Raw genomic sequence first — 17,807 nt, 5'->3', positions numbered from 1 at the left:
TTTTAGGAAGGACACTTCATGGAAGAGCACAGAAATAGCAGGGTTCGGTGAACTGCATGATAGTTTGGAGTTCACAGTAGAGTTACAGCCCCAGAAACAATGAAATAATGTGGAAAGAATCACAGAGCTTCTGACCGTAGCAGTAACGTAATAGTGGCACGATATCAGCACTGTACATTATTTTGAAGAAGAGGTTTTATGCACTTGCATATGGAGCTGAAAGCTCACTGGTGCACATTGTATTCTGAAAAATAATGTTGTACACTCCTTGCAGTTTCATTACAGGAGGACAAATGCAGATGGAAACAGCAGAAGCCCAGCACAAGCCATTTGCCTGGCCATAGCCTTTTATACACAGATCACAACACTGACCCACAAGGGCACTCCTAAGGCCTCAGAAGATGTGAACTCTGTGTTTTTATCTCTGAGCTGTCTGCATGTAACCTAGGCCACAGGGTTTTCTTTCTTTCATTTGTTTTCTTTTTTGATTTTTTTTTAAATATCCTGAAAGGAGACAGAAGTCCTTTCAAAGCATTCCTTTCTTTGTTCCCCACCCCTTTTCCACCTATTCAACTTCATAGGCAGCAATTAACAATGAAGAAGAGAATCAACTTACCGGGAGGATGTGTTTCCATGTTGTCTGGAGGTTTGGCTGGAAGTTGCATCAGTGCTAATAGGATGTGGCTACACTGACTGTGTGCACAATCTGCTTCTGCACTGGCTTAAGCAGTGAACAGCACTAACAGCTATTTCCATCCTGGCTTGATCCTGCTTTAAGCAAACCACAACCTGCAGCTGATTAGCGAGACCTTCTGTTTTGGTGATTACCATCATGGAAGAAAACGAGGGAAAAAGGCAAAACTCTCATGACCTGAAAGGCCATGGCCATTCTCTGATGGAACTTCAGTATTTTCTCTTCATGTTCCATTATGCCTAAGCAAGCAACATAACAACAGACATATTTTGTTCAAATTCCCAAGAAGGCAGCGAAGAAGGAGTGGAGAAGAGGAAGAAAGAAAAGCTAATGCAAAATGAGGGCCCTACCATGAGAGCCCGTTCTGCCCAAAAAAAAAAACCAAACCTTATTCAAGGACTGAACTATCTCGGAGATGGTTTCTGTGGGGAAGAGTTTCTTTATATCTGCAAAGCTTTAAAGTGATTCCAGGTAGGAGGTAAGTGCAGAAACCTCTTTTATAAGGCTCTATCTCAACTACTCATATTACCCTACTACCTGGATGCTTCACTGTCATTCCTGCATGAAATATTCAGGGGATTATCTTGTAATCAACTGTCTAATCAGAAGAGGTGATGAATCTGATTAGTCTTCAACCTTATAATTTAAGCAATGTGTTGCGAGGAAAAGTTGTTTATGACTAATTTCATCTGAGAAAGGACTTTTATTTGCTGATGACAATTGGAGAGAAGTGTAATTATTTGCAGTGCAAATTTTTTCTTCCTTTAGCATATTTATGACACTATGACAGTTTCTCTTGTGTGAGAGAAGGAAAGGGATTTATTCAATGACTGAATAAAGTACAGTGCTTCTACTAGCTTGTCAACTCGGACTGTGCACTGTGTCATGACTGGCAAGAACAGCAATTGTCTATATCGCAGAGAGATGTACTGATGCACTGTAGCTAAGCTATCAAAGACACTGAGTTTATACAGGGAATAGAATGATTATTGTGTCCCAAAACTTGGGCTGGGTGCTGCAAAACTTTCATGGCAAGGCTATGAAACACAAGTGTGGGTTTAAACTTTGGAGAAATTTTCACTGAGCAGTTGTCCTTTTAATGAAACAGCTATAGGGAAACCATAGGAAATATAGGAAAGAGAATGAGATTAGATTGTGTTCATCCACTCACTTTAACCACAAGAGGAATTTTAAGTGTAACCTACACTAACTTTATACATGCCTGATTTTACCTAAAAGGAAGCGTGGACAGAAGCCCTGACTCCATCTTGAACAACTTCATACAGTTTAGTCAGACTTTGCTACACTATGTTTTACCCCTGACAAAAGGGAGAAAAATGAAGATAATGTTTGTCTTTCTGCGTACAGTGAAGACAAGTATATTAAGAACACTTTTTTAGCCCTTGCTTTGGTGTTCACATAGACTAATGTCTTCAGATAGGAAAAGTTAAATCACCCCAGTCTTCTTGGTCCTTCCTTTGGAATGACAGTTCCTAATTTCTAAGTAATGTATCAATGGATATCAAATACTTGTCCTTCTTACCCTGCTGGTATCTTGTGCTAATCTCAAAAATTCATTTAGAATTTACCTTCAGTTACATATCACGGGACAACCTGGGTGCCATAGCTGCTAGACTGAGTATTCTAAAAACTATTAGATCACAGAAACAAAAAAATAACTAAATAAAACAAAATAAAAGTGTTCCCAGTTGCTGTGTGTAAGCTCTCTAGCAGAGGGGATGCTACTTCATACAGGCTTTTGTTTGCACACTAGCTCATGCATACCAGTTTTGATGTGGTATGCCTGTAATTTTTTGGGATTGCATAACCACGCTATCCATTTGAATAAGTGAATTGCTCTTTACTTAATTACTTTGCTCCAATATTCACAGCTGCACAGATCTCAATTTAGTTCATGCTTTCTCGGCACGGGGCAATGATGCAATCACATAGAGCTCCTGGTAACTTTTTTGCCAAAAAAGTGGGATCAGAGCATACTCAGAGGGAAGCCAATGTTGAACTGCTTTTTACCCTGATGTTTTATAATCATTTAATCTGCTCCTTGGATAGACAGCAAACCTACTGCTTTGTATATACTTATCTCTGGCAAAGGGGAATGCAAACTTGCTGAAAATTATGCTATTTTATATCCATATTATGTGACAGAACAATTAAATGCTAAAACAGAAAGGCATACCAACTAATTTTGGAATAGCATAGGAATGTAGAGCCAGGTCCTGCCTGGATCCCTGTGGACAGAAAGCTTTGCCTACATAGGTTCAAATTACTAACTCATAAAAGCCATAAGGATGGGTCCATTACAGGTAACACAGTTAGGTCAGGTAATAAATAATACACACAGGAGGCAATATGAGGAGGAAGAAATATCCAGCTGGTTAAAATGAAGCTGGGTACATAGTCTATTTTTAAGGACACTTTCCATTGGAGAAAATCATATCTAGGCATCACTCTTTCCTGAGGTACCTGAGTGCAGTGTTAATTGATAATGCAGAGCCCCAACAAATAATGCCAATATACCAGATTGTGTTTCACCTGATTTAGAGGAGTGGTGCTTGAAAGTCTGTAAAAGTTAGCAGAGAGATTAGATGTCTTTAATATTGAAGAAGTTATTTAAGACTCCACCCCAAATCCATTTAATGTTCCTGTAAATCTATCCTGTAACATGCTTAATGATCCAGCTGGTCTTTTGAAGTGGTGGGATGAGTCCTGAATCATAGGCAGAAAGGATAAGACTAAGGTAGTCCAAAACCATCAAGACTCACAAATAGTACATACAAGTTAAAAACAGCATTCCTCAAAGCATGGATTCTGCTCGTGAACGTTGATGGAGCAGTCTGATGTGTGGCACTGTCTGATGTGCTGACATGCTACTGCTGTTTGTGTGCACAGCTCTCTTGTAAGCAGGTACTTGATTACAGGCTTGATTTTGTTCTTCACTTCTTCCAGGAAAGAAAGCTTCTGAAAATAGCAGAGGTGTACTAAGTGAAACTGGGCTGTGTGAAAGGCAATCAAGACCTCTATGGAAGAAGCCTGAGCCCATCGCCTTACCGGCACTGCTAGAGCCTTAGACAAAAGACAGCTCTTTGGGGGCAAGTTGTCTGAAGAACCCTGATTCTCATGCCAGCAGGTCAAGGCCAAAAATTCATGTACCTTTTCAGTCTCTAAAGAGAGACATTATAATATTCCCTTTCTCTTGCTTTTTCATTTTTGTATCTATGACAGGATGTTCAAGGAAGAAGTTCATTCTGGCCTTGAGAACAACAGGGCCTAATCTTTCGTTGGAAGATACAGGTACTAGCCAGGCCTGAATAATAATGTAGAGGTCATACAGAAGTCCACAGAACTCTATTCTGCAAGAAAATCCAATAAGTTCTTATGGGATGTACTGTGCGCCCACTTTAGTCCATACACTGGCAAAATTGCAACCAAGGAAGAAAAGCTATGTAGCATGAGACATTCTTGAATTGGTGTCAAGTCTTAAAACAGTTCTGCTTATCCAATTACACTGAGCCATGTCTGAGCTCAATCTTATAACCAAGCAGTTTTCCAATAAATAATCTGGAGGTCCTTATCAAAAATAATAATCACACTAGTCTGAAAGCCAATGTCTTTATTTTAGTCTGTTGCTCTCTTGAGACACTTAGATCCACAAGAGTTTTCTCCTTAATTGAGGAAGAAGTGCTGAAAGCGGGAATATTTGCCCCTCTGTTGGTCAGATCTGTCCATCCACTTTGTTGCTGTTGGAAAAGACCAGTATGCATGTCTGCTTTTCAGAACTTAGGAGACCTGTGGCTCCATCTCTGCCTTATGGATGCTTCTGCGTGTCCTCCCCATGCCGATAAGCTGGTGCCTGACTCATACAATTATCTGATTAGAAGACCTGTCTGCAGCCATGAAGCCTTAGGCTGCAATCCTGTCGGCTTTCATGAGATAATAAAGGTCAGTCTGGGTGAGGACACCAATAGAAACAAAGAAGCAGTCCAGCGAAGGTAAGGGGAAGAGGAAGACATTGCCTTTTATCACCTATCCACTCATTTTCTCTGGTCCTCTCTGATGTTGCAGGCTGCTGTTCCAAGGGTTGTTTATTTGCAGTTCCAGATGAGCTGCTGTGCAGCTGATTACTTGGGTGACCCAAATCCATTTATCAGGAAGCTTAATATCTGGAGGCAGCAACAAGTGGCAACAACAAGTGAGGATGGAAGAAATCTGGTGACAGAGATCTAATGCAGCACATGAAGCTGTTGCCAATTAAAACTTGGTTTCTCTCCCTGGGGTTGTTGTGGCCTCAAAGCAGAAGAAACAGAAATGCATAGAAGGTCTCCACTTCTCCTAGTACTGTCTACCAACAGAGGATCTCGGATGAACAATAAGGAGAAAACAGCCTACAATCCAATATGTGTTGAAACCACAGCTGAATAGCAAAGAAGAAGAAGCAGGCACCTGCCTGGTATCTCTCAAAAAGGAATACAACTTGCCTTTTCAGTTGAAAACACAGAAGGAATGTTTGCTCCCAAAGGGAGCCATTCATGCAGATGGGGAGGTATTTTGCCTTGTTTAATCATATGACATAGCCATTTACCGTATGGAGCATTTACTTTTCATCCCAAAACTTTCCTCCCCATGACCCAGGTGAAACAGTGACAGTATCCTCTGAAGCGCTTTCCATTTCTACGCGTCAACCTAAAACCTGCACAAGAACAACCTGTTTTCCTGACCTTTTCTCCTAGGCTTTTCAGGAGCACTCTTGCCCTTCAGGACTTCTACACATGCTTTTCACTATTTCAAGAACACTTCTGCTAGAGCTGGAGAAACCATGATTTTTTTCACCCATAACCAATTCATAAGCCTTACTAATTTTATCACAAACTTATGAAAAGTTTAGGGTAGCTATCTTTATTTATTTTTAATACACCTTCTATTTCTGAACTATAAATATTATAAAAAAAGAATTAATTCAACAAGAAGTTTAAATATTTGTCTTTCAACTATTCAAATGGAATAAAGTGTTTTCCCTCTCTCATATTTTTTGAGAAAGTAATACTTCCCAGTAAAACTGCTTGACTGGTACTTGATTCCACCATGATGAACAAACCTCTGGAAAGCCTTGTGTCTTTGGTCGCCTGTCCAGACAAGGTGGAATTTAAATTCTGCTCAATTTATCCTGGCAGCAGTAACTAAATTAAACCTGCCACTGACAATTCTGCATTTGAAAGAACTCTAGCTTTTGTAGCTAGTGTAATAGAGAAGGTCCTGGTACCAGGAAATAAGGGAGGTTACTGATGAGCTTTCTCTTCAGTTTGGTCTGTGGAAGAACTCAAGTAAACAGGTAAGAGTTCTCCCCTAGCCCATTCACAAACACTGAGGACTTACAGCAGTTACACAATCTGACCTTAGCACACAATTTCTTTGCATTCAGCTTCAGGAGGAACATGTATAAGCATTGCAGAAGATATGTGGTTGTCCAAGCTATAACCAGTACTATTTGTGTACCAACATCACACTCTTACTATAAAGTCTTACTCCATAACTTCTGTACTCCGTGACTGGAGGAGAAAATAAGACCAAAAACCTAATAGCCCACAGTGCGTCTCTGAAGTCTGAAGTGGGGAACACAAGTATAACATCTCTAAATGTTTTGGGATATGTTCCTGAAGTGGAAGAAATTTTTTACGTTATTGTGTTTTGGGTTTGGTTTTTTTTTTTGTTTTTTTAATAATGAGAATTACTTCCCATGGTGAAAATGAAGGAGAACAATACAATCTGCAATATCTTGTCTATGAACAACCCCAAGAATAATCAGAAAATGCTCTGTTGTGCTAGTAAGTTTTATTGTTCAGTATGTTGATACAATTAGTTAGTATTCTACTGGATAAAATTGTCTACGGAGAGAAAATGAGGCTTCCATTGTAGAGTTCACTCATCATAAAACTTGAGAGTACACAACGGGGCTTCTTGGAAATGTTCAGTCTGTACACTTCCGAGAATAGCACTCACACTGAGAGGCAGAAGGGATGTAGTGCTGCACCACCGTCCCATTTGCACACCGGAGGGGGATTGTGACTATGGTTGTTTGAGTGGCTGTACAGCAGCTGCACACGTCTTCCCATTTCCCTGTCTGAACAGAGTATCTGGTATTGCTTCTACACTTACCCTAAATGAAAAAAAAAAAAAAAAAAAAGAGATAATGAGCTTGAATAGTGCCAGACCTCAGTGCAATCAGAATCCAGGTTCTTCCCTTCAAAACATCCATGGGCAACTTTGCCTGGAGTTCAGTGCTGTGCTGTAAAACACAAACTGAAAAACAGGTGCCCAATTCCAGAATATGGGGTACTGGTCAAAAAAGTAATGTCTTATGAGCATGAGCATAACAAAGGAGAAGTGAAGAAACTGGTCACGTAAAAAATGCCTATAATTTAAAATATCATAGGTGATGTCCAGGGCTATCACGTTGGCTTCTAAGCACATATGGTTATCATCTCAGCTGCGTGAGATCATGCATTCAGAAAGTGTTTTAGTCCAAATGTTGCAAGCCACGCATCCATTGTTGTCCTGCTGGCTGCTATTTTTTCTTTTTGTACTTCCCTGGCCACTTTACTTAGACTGAGCTGTCAATGCCTGCAACTATAAGCTTTCATGATGTAAAACCAAAAATCCACACATCAAACTCTAGTAGAGTCCATTATTTTTTGTGGTTCTGCGCTCTTATGTCTTAGATTAATAACAAAAAAAAATTGCATAGCATTACCAAGGACTTCAGAAAAACTGTACTCCATACAGCTGTAGCACGAGTATTAAGTTTACTCAACACATGACCAGATTCACAACATAAAATCTGTGCATTTGCAGGAGAAACTTCAACTTTGTGGGTAAGGATCTGATTATCACAGACTTGGTGGGCAGGACAAGAGGTCAAGAATTATATATATTTTTTTAAATGAAAGGTAAGTGTTCTTGTTATTCTTCTTAAAGCTTCCACTCAATCACTATTAAGACTTGTGTAGAAAATGAACGCACTTATCAGGTAGCTATCTGAAAAGCCTGGGCGTGTATGTCCTTGATACTTCTCCTCACTCCCATTCTTTTCCCAGTAGTCATGAGAAACAGAGACATCCATTCTACCTAATGCCTTAGATAAAGAGAATACTTAAGGTACTGAGTGCAAGCCATCTTCTCGACTGCCACCCTTGTATGCCACAGTCTGATTACATTCAAGGATTGTATAAAATCCTGGTATGAAGCTTGGCTCTCTCAGAGTGAGCAGCTGTCCTCCTACAACCCAGTCTGGGAAGAGAATGTCAGATTTTGTTTCCAGTCTCAGAGGTACGGGAACAACCAGCAAGGAAGCCATGCGCCTGTTTCAGATGGAAGCTACTTCATAAGGTGTAAGTAGTGATGGGCAGGAAATCAAAATTTTAATCCATTTTAATTATGGAAGAAATGCACAAGGCATGCAGAACACAACAGCTTAGGTAGACTACAACAGCATAGTGCTCAGGCTAACGGAGGAGTCATAGAGCTTATGGAGCACAGAAGTCAAATCATAGCACTCAAGTTGAAATGTCTTTTAAAGTATTATATATCTAAATACCTATTTACAGTCTCATAAATTAACTCCAGAGCCTGAAGAGGGGTATGTGTGCTTAAATGTAGACTCAGACCTGAAAATCATCTTCACTAAGATTAAGCTGAAAATTCATTTGAAAATTTTTTTCTTTTTTTTACATAGATAGTCCTAATAAAGTCATTTCAAAGTCATTAATTTCTGATGGAAGCAAAAGAGAGTGGTACGAACAAAGCCTTTGTGTTTAAAATGCACTATTTTTCATGCTGGCTTGAAAAGGGAAAATTCAGCATCATCAGATTGCTTTAGGAAAGAAGTGCCAAGAGATTTCTGCTTTTGAGTGAATCAATGAGGACAGAAACCAATGCTCCACTTGTTTGAGGTGAAGCCATAGGGGAGGCAAAGGTTTCCCTTGTAGAAGGAAGAAAGTGAGCAAGGGCAGGTCTAGAGAGAGGGGGAAATGAGGGGAGTCATGTTGCTTTGTTATTTACCTCACAATGAGAAATAGGCACTTCCTTCTCAGCCACACATCCATTGATACTTGTATACTGCAGTCTGGTACTTACTGGTCGACATTCCACTTCCACACCTACCAAGAGAAAAATAAAAATAAAAATTTAAAAAAGTGTTTGACGGTGCTGACAATTGCTTTTTTGAACTCCTTTCCCCTTATCACTGAAATTTCTGTTAGTGAGATGTCATTACTGCTAAAATCCCTAACAAAAGAATTACGTGGGTCTCCTTAGAGGAATCAATGTAGAGCTGTGTGACTATATCACACTACAGCCCTAAAATGCCACTGGAGAGTATTGTTGCTTTGCTTTAAAGTCACCTCCCTAACATCTGCCTTTTACCTGTTGACTCCTGCATTAAATAACTTCCCATTTAAAGATATAGTTCTATGGTGCATTGGTAAAGCAGGTGCACAGGAAAAAGATGATATATATGGGAAACCAAATAACCCAAACAGAGAAACAGAGCACCCTGGCCTAATTATTCCTGGGCCTGTTACAGGAAAGAATTCCCATTGTCCTGGGATAATGCTTATCATCTTATAGACTGAGGTGGGTCACTGTCTTCAGGACTGAGTGGGATTCCTTATGCGATGCTAGGGAAGAACATTTGGGGATTATACAAGACTTATGGGATCTTTTAGGGGAGGAATGAAGGGAGGAAGGAATGAAGGGTGGGAGAAGAGAGGGATTAACATGGTTTGGTGAGGAAAAAGTATGAGAAAAATGGATGGATAAAGGCATAAAGAGAGCTGCTTGCATATTAAATAGATGCTGATCCATAGTTTTGCCTGAGCTTGCCCTACCTTTGGTCACTGTAGTCTGTCCTATATTCTTATTGAACTTGACTTCTAACTACTTGTCCTGGGTGATGGACAATCTGTTCTGTGTGGATGTTTATATATGGAGGTGTGTCAGCAACTGGAATTGGACAACAGGTCATAGGGCCCATAAGCCTAGGTTAGTAGGAAGGGAAGACAAGTTACTGGACAGAGTGAGTGCGTAAGACCACAAAGTACCTTCATCCTGATCAGCCAGAGGGGAGATCAGAATGAGAATGTGGGTGCTGTTTGTCCCAGCCAGAGTATGCAGTGTTTCTGTGCATTTATGTAATGAACATGTGTGTATGTTGTGAAGATATGCCTGCATAATGTGCCTGTTGAGATATGATATATGCTCAGCCTCACTGCTGCCTGGACCTGGGGACACAGAGCTGTGGCAGCCTCACCTCTACTGGGCTCCTAGGTTTGGTAACTCCTAACAGTTCTTGCACATATCATGGATTCTGAAGAAAACTAACACAGTAAAAAGAAAAACTAGGAAAAAAAATAAAATTAGAAAACTAATTCTGAGAAAATCTAATTTTGGGTCAATGGGAATTTTTCAGTCTTCAGTAAATCATGTAACACTCTGATACTTGTTTTCCAATACTATTTGCTCTTAGGATTAAGTAAATTATATCTGACTTTTCCATCTAACAAGAAATCGACACAAGAGGCAGTAGACCTGGATTTGTTATGTGTGGAGGGTACAAACTCAGTGAATCTGCTGATCCCTCTTTGTTAAGTAAGATCAGTTTGCCATGTTCTGTTGATTGTGGTACTGGACAGTGAAGCTGCTCCTCCACTTTCACAGGGAACCTCCTCATTGGCATGCCCAAATACAAAAAAATCCAAAATATTTTGTTTTGAACACTCTCATCTGTTTTCAGCTATATCCAGGCAAACATTAATGGGAATAAGGATTTGAATGCCCACACAATATAGGCATTTTTAAGTATGTACTATTTCACGTAGATCAGTTTGGTTTTGCTGCTCTAGGAGGTATGAATTTTAAATCACTGTAACTATTAAATAAATAGATGTATTGAGCTGTGCTTATTTGGAACTGGGCTTCTCCTACCCTCAATCACAGTGATAGGCATTCTCAGTTAGCAGAGCTTGCCCACCACTCTGTCTTTTACATCTTAAAATCTTTTTTTGTTAATAAATAGTTTTCATATGCCTTACTTGAAGCTTGGCAGATTAATGCTATCTTAAATAAATTAACTTGTTTAAGTCAATTGATGGTGGTCTGTCCCAATGGCTTTCTGACTTCTACTTCTCAAGCCAGAGCTTGGTTATTATACAGACAGGCAATGGCTACAAACTCTGTTGGAGTTAACATCCTTCATCAGAGGTATTATTACAGCAAGTACTGTGCCAGTGTGGTGATGGGCTAGTATGCTGGCCATCTTTTATTTATTAGCATGTGCATAGAGGAGGAAAAGAACAACAACAACAATAACAATAACAAAAAAAAAAACAGATAACAGAACATAGACAAGATGTTGATATTTTGACCTTAAAAAAGAATATCAATCTTTTGTTATTATTTTAATTTAAATGAGTTACAGTATTACTTTTTTCTTTTTCTTACAAAGGGGAAAACTGAGAGGCTGTCTGTTCACAAAAGTGTCAGAGATTCATTTTAGAAATGAGAAACCAGCCCTGCAATCCTTCCTCATGTAATCAAACCCTTCCTATGCCCACAGCCTGACTGACATGAGTTGTCTACACAATGATGCATGGAATTAAGAGTCGCAGGACTGACTCCTAAAAATGCCCAATTTAAGGTTTTGACAGGTAGTTCTATCAGAATGCACCTTTGGCAAGCATTTCCTTACCATTTTTCGGTTATTACATTATTATAAAGCAATCAAAATTACATTGCTGCCAATAGGATTTTTTTGCTATTTTAATTTTAAGTTGTTTGATTATTCATGAAGTGGTTGTCTCACATATTCAATACCAGGTTATGTGACTTGTCAACCTGCCATGCAATACTATTCCTGTTGAGGAACAATGCAATAAAACATTCATAATTAATAACTGCATAAAATGTGAAGAGTATCTATTTCTTTCTAAGCACTTGTGAATACTGTCAAAACACATGTTCTAGTGCACAAAACATGACAGCAGTATCCCAGTCAGAGGGTGGATATGAGTGATGATTTATTTTAACCACATTGCATAGCTATTTCATTAAAATGCATTTCATGCAAAACTTATCTTCTTACTCAGTAGCTTATACACTCTGCAATTTCCACTCAAGACTTTTGGCTTATTTACTTACATGTGTCACAGCAGGTATTGCCAATTTTTGCGATTCTGCCCTAAAACAATTAAAAAAGAAAACCTCTATTGGCAAAAATAATATACATTTGTTCTGCTGGAAGAATGCAAACAGATGTTTAAAATAAGGTATTAAGCAAGAAAATTGTGTTTTTATATTGTAAAAAAAATATAAATCTACATTATTAATCATGTCCTTATCCATTTTAAGGTTTTGAACTTGTAATTGCATTTTTTGATAGCCAATTGGAAATAAATGACTATATTAGCAAGTTTAAAACGTGAGAATATTGCTTTCATCCTGTATTAGGAGCTTTCTAAAGGCAAGACATTGAATATAAATAAATTTCTGGGAAAACAAGTGAGAAAACCAATAGCATTCAAGTCTTATGTCTTTTTAAGGAAGGCAGTTAAACAATCCCTCTTGATTTTTTTTAGCAATACAGATGAAAGCATGCCTATTCCACAACAGCTGAAAACACACGGACAAATCATCATAAAATATCCCATCTGCAAAGAAGTTTTAGCAGCCAAAAGTTTTCTAGTTTCATTACTTCCATGCAGAAAATAATTCTTAGAAATATATTTAGTGGAAAATTACTGAAAACTCGTAGTGAAAGAAAAAATGGAGAAATATTGATACTGCTCAGTGATCCCATTTTTGCACTAAACACCTGAACTTACATGCAAAAGCACAGAGGCTTTTTTAATTAAAAAAGCTTAAACCTTTCCATCTGTAACTAGATGAAAATCAATAATTTTATAGCTAAAATAGTTCAATTTTTTTGTGTGGGAGGAGAATAAATGTAGTTCAGGAATTTCTGCTTAAAAAGTAAACTTTTCTTCATTGATTTTTAATGATGACCTTGAGAATATGATAATAACCCCAAGACTGTAACATAATCCAGCATTTTTCTAAAAACAAAACTGTGCGCTCTATAGTGATTTCACAAAGTGTGAAATGCGCTGTAGAAGCTTTATTCTTCCTGCATTGTACATATCAAAACCTCCATTTGCTTGATGCATATGTAGAGAGACTTGGGCATGAACTTTGTAAAAGATTTCTTGGTTCCTGTCATGCCCAATAAAATGAGGACAGGTGAATATAAACACCTATGTGATGCCAGAGGAGCAGAAGCAGGACCCCACGTGCTGCACCCCGAATTGTGAGCTCTTCCTCAGTGTATGGCTAACCTCAAATCACAGGAAAGATGGGTGGACATGTTGAGTGGGTTTTTATTACACCTTTATACCAAACAACTGCAAATGAGGATGTTTGAGCTCTTCCTACAGCACTGAGAAAATTCTTTTCCCTGACTTCATATGAAGGTAGAGAAAAAAATGTCTTAGCATTTCATATGCATATTAATATTAAAAAAAGGGGCTGATCTGACGGTTTTCTTAGTTTGCATAAATATCCATGCAGTTTTACTGTGGATGCAAAACTGAAAACATCGTGAGAACAATCATTTTCTTATGCTTGCTGCTTCATATGGAAGAGAACTACTGTGAGCTCAGCATGTCTCTTGCAGTATAGTCCTGCATAAAAGCAACAGACATTTGAAAATAAATCAAACTTAAATTATTCCAAATTTCAAACAAAGTTCAAGTTCAGTTTAGCCAAGGTGCCGGGAGAGACTAGGGGTTTCCCAGCCCAATACACGTAAGGTACCTATATACAGAACATAAACATGACGGTCTATTGGAAACCTGTAAACAGGACTTATTTCACTACTTACTCCTTCAGCCAAACATCTTCTGGCATCAAATGGAGGACAGCCAGTGATTCTCCTTTCCCAGATAAATTCCCCTTTCTCATTTACTTTACAGGAGTGACTATCACAGCCATCCTGAAATGACTCATTTGGCTGTAAAGATATAAGAGATGATAGCTTTACACAGAAACCTCATGGGAGAGTAAGTTTTCAGCATACCATAAAACCTGACAATTCCTTTACTGATATTTCAATTAATGTAGCATAGTGGTGAAGTTTATAAAACATGGAAACCTTTAGTAAACACAACTGCTTAGCAACAAATGCATCATCCTCTATTTATTTCCATAACCAAATTGATTACAGCTTAGTCACAACTGCCCAAATTTGACCTTTTTCAGCTCTTAACAGGGAAGACGATTTCATTAACTTAAGAAAGAAACTTTGCTAAGTGAGAAACGTGGGAGTCTGGCTTATGAATTGCCTTTTAAAGAGACATATGTACAAATATTTAAATTCTGGCTGAGTTAGGACATTCTGTAAAAAAACACATAAGCTCCCCCTCCACCCTCAACTAAAATCATAGAATCATTTAGGTTGGAAAAGACCTTTAAGATCATTGAGTCCAACTGTAAACCTAGCTTTGCCAAGTCTACCACTAAACCATGTCCCTAAACACCACATCTACGCATCTTGAATACCTCCAGGGACGGTGACTCAACCACATCCCTGGAGCATCCTGTTCCAATGCTTGATAACCCCTTTGGTGAAGAAATTTTTCCTAATACACAATCTAAACCTCCCCTGGTGTAACTGGGGACTGTTTCCTCTTCTTCCATTACTTTTTACTTGGGAGTTGAGACTGACAACCACCTTGCTACAACCTTCTTTCAGGCAGTTGTAGAGAGTGATAAGGTCTCCCCTCAGCCTCCCCTGCTCCAGGCTATACAACCACAGTTCCCTCAGCCACTCCTTATAAGACTTGTTCTCCAGCTGCTTCACCAGCTTCCTTGCTCTTCCCATACTCTCTACCTCTAAAAATTAGTTCAGGAATGGAATAAAAGAAAATGTTATATGCTATTTGTCATGACAAGCTGATCGGATTAAACCAGAAAAATATCCATTCCTGTTTAAGAATCTATCAAACTGGGGAAAATTTTCAAAATTCACATTTTCAACTTAAATGACACATTTCTCATTCAAAATAAGGTTTGTAATTTCCTCTAAATAGCTATTTGAGCTTGTATTCCAGTCAATTGTTAATATTAGACTCATAGAATCATAGAATAGTCTCCTTTTTTCATTTACAAGCAACAACAAATAAAACTCTAAACAAACAAAAAAAAAGAAATTTCTTGAGGGAAAAAAAAGAAAAGGCACTTGTAATACCATGCTGTCTAGCCAAAAAGGAGGAAACAAAATGTGCTTTCCTTGGGTTCATTGGAAGTCTGTGCTACATTTACATTTACTCACAAATAAAAGAAAGAGTACTTAAAACTTACCTGAAGGTATTTAAGCCTCCCATCTCTCAACCTGATGCCACATGAAGTTGGCACACATTTTCCACAGCAAGATCCAGGGATTTCCTGTCTTCTGTAATTCTAGAAGGTAAAGGACATTTTTCTGGGGTTATTTTGTTTTAAGCATGCTTCCTATGCTTACTTGTAGAGAGCTTTAAAAAAAACAAAAAAAAATAGACAAAGTAATAGCCAGTAGAATGCTTTTTTAAGCCCTAGGACTAGACTAACTTAATATAATTAGTAGCATACTTCTGTTTTTTGTTTTATAAAGCCTGGAATTAATTCTTGTACTGATTTTTCTTTTTATATACAATGGGGAGAAAAGTTTATTTCCAATCTTCCTGTGGCCACTAAATTCAATATTCTTGGACTGTAACACTTGCAAAGTCAGGTCCATTAAACAACACATGGCAAGAGGAGAAGGTAAGAAATTTATTAAAAAGTTTTGAGGGACATACAGTTCACTTTTCTGGTTTGCAAGATCTCTATAAAGCTAATGAATACTGCACAGCACAACTTGGGAAAGTAGTTTGAAGCACATAAACTAGAAGGGTAAGATAACAAGTAAGCAGTGGGTAGGGAAAGGGGAGAAGAAGGCTAAGGTGGAAAATTCGGACTATGGTAGGAAAAAGAAAATGCCTTGATAAAACAAGAAAGTATAATAAAAAGAGCAGCAGAGACGGTATGATATAATAAGAAGAAAAAGGAAAGAAAGGAAAGAGAAATAATGGAGCCTCAGAAATGGCACAGGAAGGAAAACAGTGCAGGGAAAGGAGCATGGGAGAATGAGCAGCACTAGATGAAGAAAGGTATAGGGTGGATAATGGGAAGAAGAAAAAAAAATAGCAAACAGAAAGGAACTGAGCTAACACATGAAATGTCCCACAGTAATGTCTCCAGCTGCTACGCATAACCAACAGCTGCTTGTGATGAGCTGAACATTTTCAAGACAACAAATGCTTTCTGGTTGAGTGAGGCAGGCAAGTTATCCTTTTTTCATTAATTGAATAAGAGTTTAGGGAGGGTGGGGTGTACAATTAAATCATTGGAAGAAATCATAGCTTGTTATTATTTAGGTGGACTTGCTCTAATAGCAAAAATGTAGGCACCTAAAGTAGGTCATAAAATGACAAAAAAAAAATGACCCTGAAGAGCAGAATATGCTGCAGTTGGCTGCACTTCAATTACCAGTGCATTTACTTTCACAGTTTCGGTATCCAGTAGAAAGCAGGTGCTCCTGAGAGAGTACATATTCTTAACCCATGATTTTATCCATTATGAAGGAAATGCTTTAAATCTGGATATACCATGAAATCAATGACTCTGAGACAGGAAAGATCCCAAGTGTATGTGTTGTGTGAATACCACTGGCTTTAGGAGGTTGAGAACCACCTGTATCTATTTGATGTTTTTTTCCAGTCATGCTCCATAGATTCATTAGGGTGACTACAAAGAGATACCTACAACTAGATCTGCAATATCCCTTGGGTAGCTGCACATCTTCTAAACACAACTTCATAATGCTGAATAAGCTTATTTGGAAATTGCCCTTTCTTCGGAGATTTTTATTTAGTCTCCACTTTTGGCTCAGGTGGGGGAAAGGAGCTGTTCGGGAATTGTGTGGGTGGTGAAAGAAGTGGGAGAAGACTGTTTCTCCAGGTTTCTACCATGTATTTTATTGATTCCTTTACCTCTAATTTCTACATCTAGCTTCTTGCATTGAAAAGCAGGAATGGATTTTTATATATTTTTGGTGCAGAACATACATATGCAGACATATTTCTGGCCACAGATTCATTCCAGTGTATCTGGAGTGTTTTTAATTGATCTGCCAGGTTACATTTTGTGGAAAGTGAGGAAGATGCTCAGGACTGAGCTTGGCTAAATATTTTCCATTCAGAAGCCTGTGTCTATAAGCATACTTTACAGGATGGTTGATATTAGGGTCCACAACCACACAAAGTATTCCAGACTTTCCCTTTTGTCAAAGGCTACATCCATATTAGCAAACAAAGGGAGTCAAGGCCACTTTCATTGCCCTGCAGACACATGGTACACATATGTATGTCTAAATTGCATTTTCCCCACAAAACAGTCTGGCCTTGGGTTATTCTAATCGCTGACATGTTCCTGGGCATTACTATAAGTTTGCTAGTTAGAAAAGGCAGGCTGGGACGCTGCTGACAATTCTTGAACTTAAGTATTTGCAGGAAATAATTTGAGTCTGCAGTCTTGTTCTGCTTAGTTTATTAATACAGATGAAACCACAAAAACATGTCTTATCACATTGTCCTTTCCGGTTCTACTTAGGGCCTGAAAACTGGATGCATCCAAAATTCTGCCTCCCTTTTTTTGCAGAGACCCTAGCAATGTATGCCTTTCCTGGCTTTCAGCCTGGAATCCTACATGATCATGTTAGAAACGTGGCTTTTTGGTGCAAGGGACACTGCTTGCCCAGGCCCATTGGGCTCCATCCATTATCCAGGGAAAGGCAGAAGATGAAGGGGCATTTGTGCCTTTTTCTGTGAAACTAGATAGGGGGAGATTAAAGCAGCCACTGCAACTTGCTTATGTCTCCTTTTACTTGAAGTTGTGGTGCTAAGAGAGAAATCTACATGATTGAGCAGAACTGGTCAGGCATTTCAGTCACACTTTGGTCAGGAGAGTGCAA

At 38.6% G+C, this 17,807-nt stretch overlaps 2 protein-coding genes across 2 annotated transcripts in view; both read right to left on the bottom strand.

The window, feature by feature from the left end:
- The window catches only part of ANO2 (anoctamin 2), a 184,715-nt gene extending 184,002 nt beyond the window's left edge, over positions 1-713 (bottom strand). Inside the window, exon 1 of the mRNA XM_054056456.1 lies at positions 617-713. Coding sequence (XP_053912431.1) covers positions 617-665 — 49 coding nt within the window. The 5' untranslated portion in view covers positions 666-713. The remainder of the gene's footprint in view (positions 1-616) is intronic.
- A 5,824-nt stretch (positions 714-6,537) lies between these two features.
- VWF (von Willebrand factor) overlaps positions 6,538-17,807 on the bottom strand; it is a 137,819-nt gene continuing 126,549 nt past the window's right edge. The window contains exons 48-52 of the mRNA XM_009569241.2: positions 15,119-15,217; positions 13,641-13,769; positions 11,903-11,942; positions 8,768-8,865; positions 6,538-6,866 (exon numbers count right to left, since the gene is read on the bottom strand). Coding sequence (XP_009567536.2) covers positions 6,678-6,866; positions 8,768-8,865; positions 11,903-11,942; positions 13,641-13,769; positions 15,119-15,217 — 555 coding nt within the window. The 3' untranslated portion in view covers positions 6,538-6,677. The remainder of the gene's footprint in view (positions 6,867-8,767; positions 8,866-11,902; positions 11,943-13,640; positions 13,770-15,118; positions 15,218-17,807) is intronic.

Source organism: Cuculus canorus, chromosome 1, assembly GCF_017976375.1.
Source record: "Cuculus canorus isolate bCucCan1 chromosome 1, bCucCan1.pri, whole genome shotgun sequence".
In the NCBI taxonomy this organism is placed as follows: Eukaryota; Metazoa; Chordata; class Aves; order Cuculiformes; family Cuculidae; genus Cuculus; species Cuculus canorus.
The sequence above is the reverse complement of the archived record's forward strand: the minus strand, read 5'-3'. Positions and strand labels throughout refer to the sequence as shown.